The following is a 13,280-nucleotide window of genomic DNA, read 5'->3' as shown; positions in this document are numbered from 1 at the left end:
AAGAGAAAATTTTCCCTAAAAAAGGTTTAGGGAAAGTAATCACAGGTTTAGTTAAAAAAAGAACCAGGGAGAGCAAAGAATCATTGTCTTTGAGTATAAAAACTCCTCCAATCAGTGTTTCTCAAAATGTGGTCCTTGGACTATGTGCATCAAAATCATCTAAGAACTTGTTTTTAAAAAATCAGGCGTTCCCTTGTGGTGCAGTGGCTGGGAATCCGCCTGCCAGTGCAAGGGACGTGGGTTTGAGTCCTGGTCCGGGAAGATCCTAGTTGCCGTGAAACAACTAAGCCCGTGCGCCACAACTACTGAGCCTGCGCTCTAGAGCCCTCAAGCCAGAACTACTGAGCCCGCGAACCACAACTCCTGAAGTCCATGCACCTAGAGCCCACTCTCCACAACAAGAGAAGCCACCGCAATGAGAAGCCTGCACACCGCAATGAAGAGAGTAGCCCCCGCTCGCCACAACTAGAGAAAGCCCACGTGCAGCAACGAAGACCCAATGCAGCCAAAAATAAAATAATTTATTTTTTTTAAAAATTAGATTTCTGGTCTGTGCCCCAGACAATCACGAAAGATGGGACGCTGTAAACTATTTTTTATAAGTTTCCAGATGACTCTCATAAACACTAAAGTTTGAGAATTAACTTAATATCTAATTAACACAAATTAATGCAAATGATTAAATGTGTGTAAGAGACAAGAGAATCATGACAGCAGTAAACTGCATGAAAAAGAGCAAGGTGAGAGAGAGCAAAGAAAAAAAAGAAAAAAATTTTTGCACGTTGCGCTGTTGAGAAAACATAAAGTGATGTTTGAAAACTCTTGTTGATTTGATCTTGGAAAAAAATTCCAAATGTGTAAATATGCAAGCCATTCTATTAATACTTCTGAGGACCACTCAGGATATGAATAGGAAAGCACTCATAAATGTAAAGTTGCATGGCAGAGAGAGCACATAGTTGATACCAAAGTGTTTGTTGATGTCAGACTATTTTTATAACAAGTACTGTTACATTTAATTATCTCCATTCTTAACTCTGATAACCTAGACAAAACTAAACTTTTTGCAGTAGTAATCTTTACATGAACAACAGCATAAATTGTCAACTATTATGTCACATACTGACATGCAAGCTCAGGGTCAGGACATTTACTTTCAGACCAAGTTAACCTCTGTTTTTATGGTAAGACTTATGTAAACAAGGACAGACAAAATTAGAGTTAAATTTCTCAAGGCTAAGAGCACTGCATGATAGAACTCAAATTTCCCTGAAAATCACTAAAATATGCACTCAAGGATAACCTTTATTATTTTAACTGTAAGCAAAGATTCCTGAAGATAAAGTATTAAGTTCTAATTCATAATTTTACTTCAGTGAGGAAATTCCACTTGGGCTTAGCAGAGTTAAAGAAAGGAAGTTCACTTTTATAACTCTCAAAGGAGCTCACTAACAAAATGCAAAATTTGTCCATTTTCCCCATAAAAGGATCCTCCCACTATAAACTCATAAACCTAACTAAAGTGCTAAGTTCTAAAGTCTCTTTGACTCATTCAGATGAAGCCTTACAATGCATCTGGAAACCCAATTATATTCCATCAAACATTAAGAAGCAGATGTTTCAACATTTCCAGACATGGCTCTTACACATCTTGTAAATGAAACAAACTATATTGGGGGAATGAAGTAGCTAACGTATGCAAATATATTACATGGGAGGTTATGTTGCTTTCAAAGGAGATTTTAATTTCCTATCAACATTTGGCTTGATACATGAAGGTCTAGAAACATCTAAGAGTTCTTTTTGACACTTTTTCATTCCACAGCTTATGTTTCAAAAGTCAGAAACCCTAGAATTGAGTAAAGCCTGAAAGCAGGTTAAGATACAGATGTGTGGACTTCTTCATTAAAGGTTTCACATTTCCTCCCAAAAAGCAGTCAACCAACATTCATCATTAAGCCCCAACTCCCTAAACATCTCTCACATGTTCAATGTGGCCTCTTCTTCCCACAAGTCCAGTGCAACCTATCCACACGTGCGCACACACCAACAGTCTCCAAGTCACCCACACTGGCACAAAAGCCTCTCAACATTCATCTGGTTGCTAATCAAGGGCTATTCTTCTTGACACTGCCTGTAATCTCTTTTTCCCTTTCTACCGCAATACTCACTACTCAAAACAACAAAAGAAACAAGTTCGTTTTCTCTAACCACTGAGAGTTTCTCTAACTCTATACACCTCTCTCTCTCTTTTTCCCCCTTATTCTCTATCCTGCCTTTGTTATACAGAAGGTGCAGGATCTGGGAAAATCTCACTCACCTCATGCTATAGGCACCAGCACCCAGTTCCTGGCCGATCCCGGATAGACTAGCATCAAAGTCCTGCACCAGCCCGGATTCAATCACCTCATCGGCCAGAGGCAGCTTCAGAGCCCAGGCCATCCTGGCTCCTTCCTTGCCTCAGGAGACACCGTTTCTTGTACAAAGGCGAGCAGTGTGATTCTACCCAACGGGGGCAAGACTGCAAGACTGTAGAAAACTCCAAACCAAGGTCTCCCCCGCAGTACTCACCAGCCGCCCTCAAGCCCCACCCGCACTGCCCACACAACTAATCTCCCGCACCCTTGTCTCCTCGCTCTTGGCTGCCCTGACTTCCAAAATCCCCACCCCCACCCCAACCCCAACCCCCACCCCAACCCCCACCTCCACCCCCGCCCAGCTCTCTGGAGCCGCGCGAGGGTCCTGTGGCTTCACTCTTCCAGACTGCCCAAAGGCAACCCTGGACTCCTCGCACTCCCACTCTTTGGGCTCTCCCCTTGAACTCGTGGTGGTCACTCGCTGCTTTCTAAACAGACCAGCAGCAGCGACCCGCTACCTACCCTGCGCGCCCACGCCGCTTTTGCACCTTTTCCCCCGCCCCTTTCTGCGGGAAACCCCCCTCCCTCCCGGGAACCAGTCTCCCTTTCCCCTCCAGGCCTCGCTTCCGGTCAGTCCCAGGATCACTTCCGGTCACCCCTTCTCAATCCCACGGCTCTTAGAACCAAATCCAGGTTTCCGCTGAGTCGACTCCCAGCCCTCTGCAGTCCCCCACAGCCTCGAAGCATGGGTGGAGAAAGCCCAGCACCGGCTTGAATCCCAGACTCGCCAGGCTCCTCCACCGCCCACCGGCCCAGCGCCAGCCAATCATGGCGCCCTCTTTCTTCGCCGGTCCGGAGAACGTGAATCACCCTGACGCTAGCCAATGAAGAAGCAACTTCGCCGGCCTCGGCAGTGATGATAGGCTAGCTACGCCACGGCTCTCTGCCCGCAGGAGATGGGCTGGAGGATCTGGCAGAGGAAACGGCATGCGTCAGGTGGCTCGGTTCAAACGTCCCTCCTTGTGGCTACCTGAGTTCTGGCGTCCGTTAAGTAAGCGAGTCAGCACCCTAAGGCGTGGGTGGAGCTTTCGCTCTAGTTTTATTGAACGCACACCCACACCCTGGCCGACTTACCTAAACGCTCCTAACACGCGTTTGTTTGCTCCTGGAATACTGTCTCATTAAACTCACCTCTTACGGGGTCAAGACTGCTTAAGTCCCACTTCCCTGGATAGTCTTTTTATCTTCCTCATTCTCCCTTAATGCTTTTCAACAGGAAAGGATGAGATAGGTGAAAGTGTCGTAGCTTTTAAAAGATGGAGGTCTGGGGCTTCCCTGGTGGCGCAGTGGTTGAGTGTCCGCCTGCCAATGCAGGGGACGCGGGTTTGTGCCCCGTTCGGGGAGGATCCCACATGCCGCAAAGCGGCTGGGCCCGTGAGCCATGGCCGCCGAGCCTGCGCGTCCGGAGCCTGTGCTCTGCAACGGGAAAGGCCACAACAGTGAGAGGCCCGCGTACCGCAAAAAAAAAAAAAAAAAAGGTGGTGGTCTGAAGATCAGGATTTGTGCTGGCGTCATTTACTAGCTTGGTGACCAGAATAATAGTTTAATCACACCGAGATTTAGCTTTCTTATATTTAAAAAGTGGGGATAACCACACGTGCTCCATCTTCCTCCTTTGAGGTTAAAATAATAATGTCCATTGTTTATTGATCATCAACTATATACAAGGAACTTTATTACATTATCAGTAATACTCAAAACAATCGTAACTAGGTTTACAATTACAAAGATAAGTATTAATGACCTTCATTTTACCAATAAGGAGAGGAGGCTAAGGGCTTAAGTTAGCCAGAACTAAATTGGGGTGCCAACCTCAGAGCTGATTACAAACCCTGATAATTTTCACTACAAGACATTGCCTATATGAGAAAGTATTGGTTCATTGCTGGATTCCATTATTTAATTTTTACAGTGTCTTGAGATAGGTAGATAGATACAAATAGATAGCTGCCTTTTTCACTAGATTATGACCTCCTAAAGAAAAGAGAATACATATTTTTCAGGCTTGTGTTCTAAATATCTCTTGGTATATAGTTCCTGCATTCAGTAGGACTTTTTTTTTTTTTAAAGAGGTTAACATGAAGTTGACAGCATGCCCCCAGTTTCAGCCAGAGTCCTCTCTTTGAGGGCTCTGACTTATCCATCTTCTTACCTTAATAAGCTTGGCATCCAAGTCTTGATTCATTCCCAAGACATTTAATATCTCTTCAAGCCATTTTTTTCTTTCCTTGAGCCAGTTTTATCTCAAAACATGTGTTTGTGGGTAAAGGAATGGGTCTTGGGCTCAGAGACCAAAAGAGAGATGTCATAACCAAGATCCTTTATAAACAAGCCTTTATAAACAATCCAGAGTATTTTTTTAATATAATCCATTAAAATATATATATATATATAAAATCCATTTTTAAAATTTTTTTTTTTTTTTTTTTTTTTCCTTTTTGCGTTATGTGGGCCTCTCACTGTTGTGGCCTCTCCCGTTGCGGAGCACAGGCTCCGGATGCGCAGGCCCAGCGGCCATGGCTCACGGGCCCAGCCGCTCCGCGGCATATGGGATCCTCCCAGACCGGGGCACGAACCCGTATCCCCTGCATCGGCAGGCGGACTCTCAACCACTGCGCCACCAGGGAGGCCCTTTTAAATTTTATTTATTTATTTTTGGTTGTGCTGTGTCTTTTGGGAGGCGAATTCTTAACCACTGCACCACCCAACCCAGAGTATTTTTATTTTTTATTTTTAAAAATATATTTATTTATTTTATTTTATTTATTTTTGGCTGTGTTGGGTCTTTGTGGCTGAGCCCGGGCTTTCTCTAGTTGTGGCGAGCAGGGCTACTCTTTGTTGTGGTACACAGGCTTCTCATTGCGGCGGCTTCTCTTGTTGTGGAGCACGGGCTCTAGGCATGCAAGTTTCAGTAGTTGGGGCACACGGGCTCAGTAGTTGTGGCTCACGGGCTTAGTTGCTCTGCGGCATGTGGGATCTTCCTGGACCAGGGCTCGAACCCGTGTCCCCTGCATTGGCAGGCGTATTCTTAACCACTGTGCCAACAGGGAAGCCCCACAGTGTTTTTGAACATCTCTTAGGTCGACCCAAGCCTTGTTTGAACAACTCTATCACTAGATGCATAATGTTGGGCAAGTATCTTTGCATTCCTGAGCCTCAGTATTAATCCATAAATTAATGAAAATAATACATCCTACTAAGATTGTTGTGAGGATTAAATGAAGTGCTAAGATGCCACATAAATAATATTTATTCAGTAAATATTAGCTCAAGTCTCCCACTAGTCCATTTCTGTTTCTCTGTTAAGATTGGGTTGGTATTATCCTGTTTAAAAACGTTAGCTTACCTTGTTTGATGTGCTATGATTTTAGTAGCACTTTAATATATATATTTTTTTTCTCTAATACATATTTATTTAATCCTCATAAAAGTTTTCTTTTTTTTTTTTTTGTGGTACGCGGGCCTCTCACTGTTGTGGCCTCTCCCGTTGCAGAGCACAGGCTCCGGACGCGCAGGCCCAGCGGCCATGGCTCACAGGCCCAGCCGCTCCGTGGCATGTGGGATCCTCCCGGACCGGGGCATGTACCCGTGTCCCCTGCATTGGCAGGCAGACTCTCAACCACTGCGCCACCAGGGAAGCCCCAAAAGTTTTCATTTTATTTTTTAACACGAGGAAACTGAGACTCAAAAGGACAGAGTGATTAAGCAGACTACAACCTCTTTAGAAATTATCCTGAAAATTATTCTGATTCAGCAACTCCACTCTACATATATACCCTAGAGAACTCTTGTGCATACATACCAGGAGACTTGTATGAGAATGTTCATGGCAGCACTATTTATAGCAGCAAAACAGAACAAAACAAATGTATGCCCACAAGAGAAAGGACAAACTGGAGTGTAATAGATTATTATACAGCAGTGAACATGAATATAGCTACACTCAAACACAGGAATAAATCAATCAGAATGGTGGGGGAAATGAAGAAGTGCTCATACAGTGTAACATCACTTTATAAAGCTCAAAAACCAGCAAAATTAAGCAATATATCATTTAGGGAAATATATATATATAGATAGATAGATAGATAGATATAGATATATATATATACACACATACATACATATATATATATATTCCTAAATATATATATGTATATATATTCCTTTTAAAAGGAATGAAATGAGGGGCTTCCCTGATGGCACAGTGGTTGAGAATCTGCCTGCCAATGCAAAGGATACGGGTTCAAGCCCTGGTCCTGGAAGATCCCACATGCCACAGAGCAGTTAAGCCCATGCACCACAACTACTGAGCCTGTGCTCTGGACCCCGCAAGCCACAACTACTGAGCCCGCACACCACAACTATTGAAGCCCGCATGCCTAGACCCTGTGCTCTGCAACAAGAGAAGCCGCCGCAATAAGTCCACGCACTGCAACTAGAGAAAGCCCGTGTGCAGCAACGAAGCCCCAACGCAGCTAGAAGTAAAGAAAATTTAAAATTTTACATATTAAAAAAAGATACACATGTACTTCTTCCAAGGTTTGAGCCTAAGTTTTCATTCTGAACCGAAACAAAGATTTCACAAAGGTCCTCCTTGCCACTTATTAATTCTAAAACAAACAGAGGTGAAATGAAAAGTGACTCCTAAGGCTTGGCCTCTACCAACTGAAATACAGATCAGCCTTGAGATTTAGATCCTTGGGCCCGGGTCCCCCTGAGGGGAGAAGACCTTAGGCAGAGTGTTTACCCCTGGAATTCTGTGACTGTGGGGGGTTGACTTTTTCCCTCCTCTCCCTTCCCCATTGTAACTACTCTTGAAATTGGAGTGCAGGGGCTGGAAACAGAAATTCCAGGGGCAGCCCTGGGGGCTCTGCCTCCAAGAAAAATCACCAGGTGTTCCCCTGGAAATCCAGCAACATCTATCAAGAAATCAAAATTTTGTACCTATAAATTCATCCCACAACAAAAATCGTGGTTCCTATTAGACATAATAAATATGGCTAATTAACCAGAGCACCTGTGGCACAGAGCTCCAAGTTCAGTATTCTGGACCATTGGGATCATGGTAAAGGGTTCATTTCCCTAGGTTAGGTCCTGAAACTAGACACTGTTTAGATGGAACATAGCAGGACCTACCCTGGTGGGTGGAAACGTGGAAATCCTACCCAAAAGATCAGGACAGATAGCACCCCCAGGTCCCATCTTGTATGATGTAAAGTTAGGCACACAGGCTTTAGAGATAGCACATCTTGGTTTTAAGACCTGGTTCTGCTGCTCACAAACAAAACAACCCTGACTTGGTTTCTCATCTTCTCTGTGCCTCAATTTTTTATCTGTAAAATGGGTATAATAATAGTTCTTACTTTATAGAATTATGGTGCTAATTATGGTGCTAATGCATGTTAAGTGCTTAGAAGAGGGTCTAGCACACAGTCAGTGATCAGTCAGGGTTAGCTATTATTATGATTGACAAAAAGGGAACCCTAGCACTTGTCCTGCCTACCTCTTAAGATTAATCAATTCTCTCAGAGGCTTGAGGGCTCAAGCTCCCTGGAGGATCAGTAGCTATCCATTCCCTAGATTTTCTTTCTCATTCATTTAAGAAAGTCAGCCACTGTTGCTGGGTCCCCAAGTCAATCACTGGGCATTTTCCTCCAGGTACAGGAAGAGACCATTATCCAGGCAGGCTTTTTTTAGGACTATCTAGTTGTTTTGTTTGTTTGTTTGTTTTAATTGTTATTGGAGTATAGTTGATTTACAATGTTGTGTTAGTTTCAGGTATACAGCAAAGTGAATTAGTTATACATGTACATATATCCACTCTTTTTTTTTTTTTTTAGGTTCTTTTCCTATATAGGCCATTACAGAGTATTGAGTAGGGTTCCCTGTGCTATACAGTAGGTTCTTATTAGTTATCTATTTTATATATAGCAGTGTGTATATGTCACTCCCAATCTCCCAATTTATCCCTCCCCCCCTCTTATCCCCTGGGAACCATAAGTTTGTTTCCTATATCCGTGACTCTACTTCTGTTTTGTAAATAAGTTCATCTGTACCCTTTTTTTTTAGATTCCACATATAAGTAATATCATATGATATTTGTCTTTCTGTGTCCGACTTACTTCACTCAGGATGACAATCTCTAGGTCCCTCCATGTTGCTGCAAATGGCATTATTTTGTTCTTTTTTATGGCTGAATAATATTCCATTGTATATATGTACCACATCTCTATTTTTTTTTTCTTTTGCGGTATGCGGGCCTCTCACTGTTGTGGCCTCTCCCGTTGCGGAGCACAGGCTCCGGACGCGCAGGCTCAGTGGCCATGGCTCACGGGCCCAGCCACTCTGCGGCATGTGGGATCTTCCCAGACCAGGGCACAAACCCGTGTCCCCTGCATCGGCAGGCGGACTCTCAACCACTGCGCCACCAGGGAAGCCCTTGTTTGTAGATTTTTTGGTGATGGCCATTCTGACCGGTGTGAGGTGATACCTTACTGTAGTTTTAATTTGCATTTCTCTAATAATTAGTGATGTTGAGCATCTTTTCATGTGTGACTATCTAGTTTTAACTCTTCACATCTTCCTACACTCCAGACAGCAAGCCTTTGAGGCCCAGTTTGGCTTTCTTGATGGACCCTGCAGTTAAGAGAAAAGGCATCTGAAGTATAGGGCAGTCTTTTGGGACTGAGCCCTTTTTTACCTGTGGAATCTGATGCCATCTCTGGGTAGGTAATGTCAGAATTGAACTGAGTTCTCAGACACACTGCTAGTGCCTGAGAAATGCTTTTTGGTGTGGGGAAGCCTGCACACACACCCATTGGAGTTGGGTTCTGGAGCCCAGAGGAACATCCCAGACTTGGGAATAGAAACTGCAGTCCCTCCACAAACCCAGCCCTCTTCCTTTAAAGCTTTCCTGGGCCAGTTTGCCAGGAACCACACTCAAACTGGTCTGCGCCAGTGGTAACAGCTTCCACTGACTCTTCTGCTGGGAGCTGTTGGGAGATGCCTCTCTCCATTCAGAGCCAGTTGCCGCCCAGATTCCATTCATTCCCACACATCACAGTCCAAACATTGCAGCGCTGATGCTGAAGCCTCTGTACCTGCTTTCTCCCAGTAGCTTGAAGTCAGGGACTCAGCTCTTATTGTTTCCTTGAAAGGGAGGGTAGAAATGCATTCAGTCATCTATCTGATATTTATCAAGCACCTGCTCTGTGCCCTTGGCCTCGGTCCTGAGGGGTTGCAGTCTAGTGTGGACAGCCAATATTAGGGTTGTGAGATCTATGCAGAGGTAAGTGCTGGCTTCTGTGTCATTTTGGGCCTTGTTATTTCGAGTGCTGTAAAGCTCCTCTGATCCCCAAGCCTGACGTCAGAGTCTTAGACATCTCTTGTCCCTTTGGTTGGGGAGGGGGGTGGAGCATAATCTAGAACCCAGCACAGTGCCTGGCTCAGGAATGCTGGTTGGGTGGAATCAAAGGTGATGCCTTGTTCTCACCAGTTTAGATTATGTAGCCCAGACCTCACCAGTACCAAGGAGGTGGAGGGGGGGAGGAGGGAGGGTTGCAGGGGAGCATGGCATGAACCCTCCTCCTAGGAGGGAGAGACCCTTTTTACAGCAATGCTCTCCCAGCCCTGAGCTCAGGTGGCAGGCCTGCCCATAACATTTGCAGGCCTGGGGAAAAGCACAGAGGAAGACCCACTTACCATATATCTAAATTTTTATAAAGCATAATCAACCTAATTGTGACTGTTCTCCCCTCCTATCATGATAAGCATACCTTCATAATGACCGGGAAGGCCAGGTTTGAATTTGGACTTCTAAGACTCCTTGAAGTTCTGTGCTAGAATGTGCCCCAGTCCTGGCCCCTAGCCTGCAGCCTGCCTTCTCTTCCCCCTCGCAGCACCCCCCTCACATTGCAAAGGGCTTTGTGTATATGTATCGGCATCCAGTCTGCACAGCCAAGCTCCATCCACCCAGCTTTCTGACAAACAGCTGCCTCTTGGTCACCTCTTGGGCCAGGAGTATATACACCAACAGCAGAATCTATTATCAGGACGCAGGGAAGAGGGGCTAGAAAGTGGGCTTGGCAGGGAATTGTGGGATCCTAGGTATCAGGGGGTGGTCTAGAAGGAGAAAGGGCACATCCCCTTGACCCTGCGCCCCATGGGGAGAGTCCCGGCTAGAGGGCCTGGGCGGGGAAGTAGGAGTTCAGGGCACTGATCCTCATCCTCTTGCAATGGGATTTTCCAGGCCACAAACTCTGACAGCAAAGCCAGCTCCTCCCCTGGTCTCTGACACTGATTCCCTCACATCACCCTGAGAGGTAGAAGAGAAACAGGCAGACCAGTACAAAAGAAAAAATACTGTTTATTCCACACAACTACATCAAGTGCTTCTCCCCCATTCTCCCCTCCTCACCCCTCACTCCAGCTCTCAGCAGACTTTGTCCCATGTCCGGGATCAGTCAGAACCTCAGCGTCAGAGCCTGGCCTAGGAGACAGGAAGGGAATCTAGGCATAGGAAGGTGATTGGATTTCCAAGGACACAAAAAGGTCAGGGTCTCTCATTCCAAAGTCAAATGGGTTCCTTAACCCATTTGGCTGAATTCTTTCCCTGGACCCCACCTGGATAAAATGCCTTGATAAGTGCAGGGTCAAAGGCCCCAGCCAATTCATTAAGCCATAGAAAGTTTTGGTCTTTGAAACAATAACAAACAAAACACATGCAAACAGTTAAGCCATTTCTGCCCTTTCTCCTGCCTTTCCATGGTAAAGGAGCCACTGAGATCTGGCTGATAACCAGAAAGGTGCTTTCAAAACAAAATTGGTATCAACTCCCTTCAGAGCCTGATGCTACTCAAAACAAAAAATATAAACAAAACAAAAAACCCACCTCAGGGCCATTGCTGCTTTCTGGGGGTCCTGTGGTAGGGGAACAAGAGCAGAGATCAGGCCAGTGAGCTCTGGTTTGGGCACACTTCAGGAGCATCCTGTACCCCCCTGCTTGGGGAATTCAGCCTGCAAACATTCTGCCCCTGGACTTGTTCCTCTGAAAGACCAACCCATCATTCCAGCAGAGGAAAAAATGCTTTAGTTCTAGCCCAGCCTTGGGAAGATACATTTAGATGCAGGAGGAGCTAAGAAAGCATGGCCGGGCCTAATTTAGAGCAGCAGTTCATCAACTTTTTCCTGCCGTGACACAGGACAGATGGTGTCCTCCTGCATATCCACTGCCACGGATACGCCCTGGGTTATACGCTACTCCCAGGGCACCAGCCACGACCCACTTGTCTCTCCCAAAAAAGAAAGCGTATCTGAACACAAGGGCTTGAGGGTAAAAACCCATATCTGTCTAATTTATTGAACTATAAGTGACTGAATCCTTTACAAACTCTGGCACTACTTTATTCTTACTGAAAACTTGTTTACAACACCCCTGTCAAGTGAGCTTGTCATCTCATTGAGACAGGTTGATAACCCTGAACGTGAGTGTGGAGCCTTACCCTTGGAGACGTAGTCTCTCCCGGGAGGCTGGGGCAGACAAGGTGCCCACCTGCTTCCTCATCCTCCACCACACTCGAGCACGTTTGCTTGGTCAGGATGCAGTGGCATGGGGTAGGCGGGAGCAGGCCATTGGACACACAACTGCCCTCTCACTGGCAGAGCTACCAAGAGGGCGGCCACACTGGCTTTGCAGGGCCTGGGAGGGGCAGCTGCAGGCAGGAAAGGAAACACAGCATGCCAGAGAAAGCAAGGCTAGGCTCTGCACCAGTGTCCGACAGAGGTGGTGATGTGCCCTCGCCTGGCAGTCACTTCCTCAGGGTTTATTGTAGAGAGCTAGAGACCTGGCTCTGTAAGGACAGGGGTTGTGAAAGGAGGGGGTGGCTGACCCCTGTGACTTGTGTGTGACCCTTTAAGTCTAGTCTACACAGCGAGTCTGGGCTCATCTCAGCAAACCTTGCAATGCTCTCCTGATCCCCTACTGAATTCCAGGGGAGGCCCAGCCACAGTGAGGCTGGGAAACTCACTTAACAGCTCGGATGAGATGCCAACCCCCAAAGTACCATAGCTACCCTCTCTGAAGACAAAACCCAGCCTGCTCCAGGCGTGATAGCTCAGATAGGGGTGATAGCTCAGAAGCACGCTGGGGGGATCGCTTACACAAACACGTGGTCTAAGACTCTGGACAAAGTTAGATTTCTCCTCCAGTATCCAAGCCTTCAAGTTCCAAAGAAAATTAGAGTTAAGTCACTTTCCACAAAGAGACCTTCCAGGGCTGCCATCAGCTCTTTCTGGATCTTGGCTTTTTTTCCCCAGGGCCTTGCTGTCTGGCTTCTTGTTTAATTTGCTGCTTCTGAGAAGGGTCCAGGACTCGGGGGGTGGTGAGTGTGAGGACAAGAGAGAGTCAGCATTCCTTTCCTCATTCCCCACCCCCCCTACCCGTGCCTGCTTAGCTGGGCCGGGGGATTTTCCAGGCTGCAAGCTATCTTAACCACACCATTCTGATGTGGAGATGGCCACGGACAGAGATCAGATTAAAATCTGGGAAGATGGCCTTATTTATTAAGTTCCCAACCTGCTATAGACCCAGGTCAACTCCAGGACAGCTAGAGTTCACTGTTGCTTCCTTCCAACATGATTTACAAAAGAAAAGGTTCTGCTTTAGGGCAATTTTCCACCCTCCCAAAGGAACCAGGGAGAGATGGGAGAGGAGATCACATGTTCTGGCCCCAGGGCTGTAGAAACCTTCTGACCTTGAGGTTGAGGCAGACAGGGCTCTGACCTTCCGAGCAGCACATCACCCTTTTCAGAATTGTACGTGTTGGGTTCTTTCAGGGGACAGTGTACCTGCAGGCAGAGGGC

General features: G+C 46.0%; 1 protein-coding gene across 4 annotated transcripts in view; it reads right to left on the bottom strand.

Moving 5' to 3' along the window:
- TFCP2 (transcription factor CP2) overlaps positions 1-2,907 on the bottom strand; it is a 51,056-nt gene extending 48,149 nt beyond the window's left edge. For 3 of the 4 annotated variants that reach the window (XM_060112017.1, XM_060112019.1, XM_060112020.1), the window contains exon 1: positions 2,321-2,644. In XM_060112017.1, the coding sequence (XP_059968000.1) occupies positions 2,321-2,442 (122 nt within the window). In that variant the 5' untranslated portion in view covers positions 2,443-2,644. Of the gene's footprint in view, positions 1-2,320; positions 2,645-2,879 lie in introns of those variants that run through there. The other variant, XM_060112018.1, reaches the window with a different exon arrangement.
- Between the last annotated feature and the right edge of the window lie 10,373 nt (positions 2,908-13,280).

Source organism: Mesoplodon densirostris, chromosome 11 (assembly GCF_025265405.1).
Source record: "Mesoplodon densirostris isolate mMesDen1 chromosome 11, mMesDen1 primary haplotype, whole genome shotgun sequence".
In the NCBI taxonomy this organism is placed as follows: Eukaryota; Metazoa; Chordata; class Mammalia; order Artiodactyla; family Ziphiidae; genus Mesoplodon; species Mesoplodon densirostris.
Note: the sequence above shows the minus strand (reverse complement) of the source record. Positions and strands in the feature narration are given on the sequence as shown.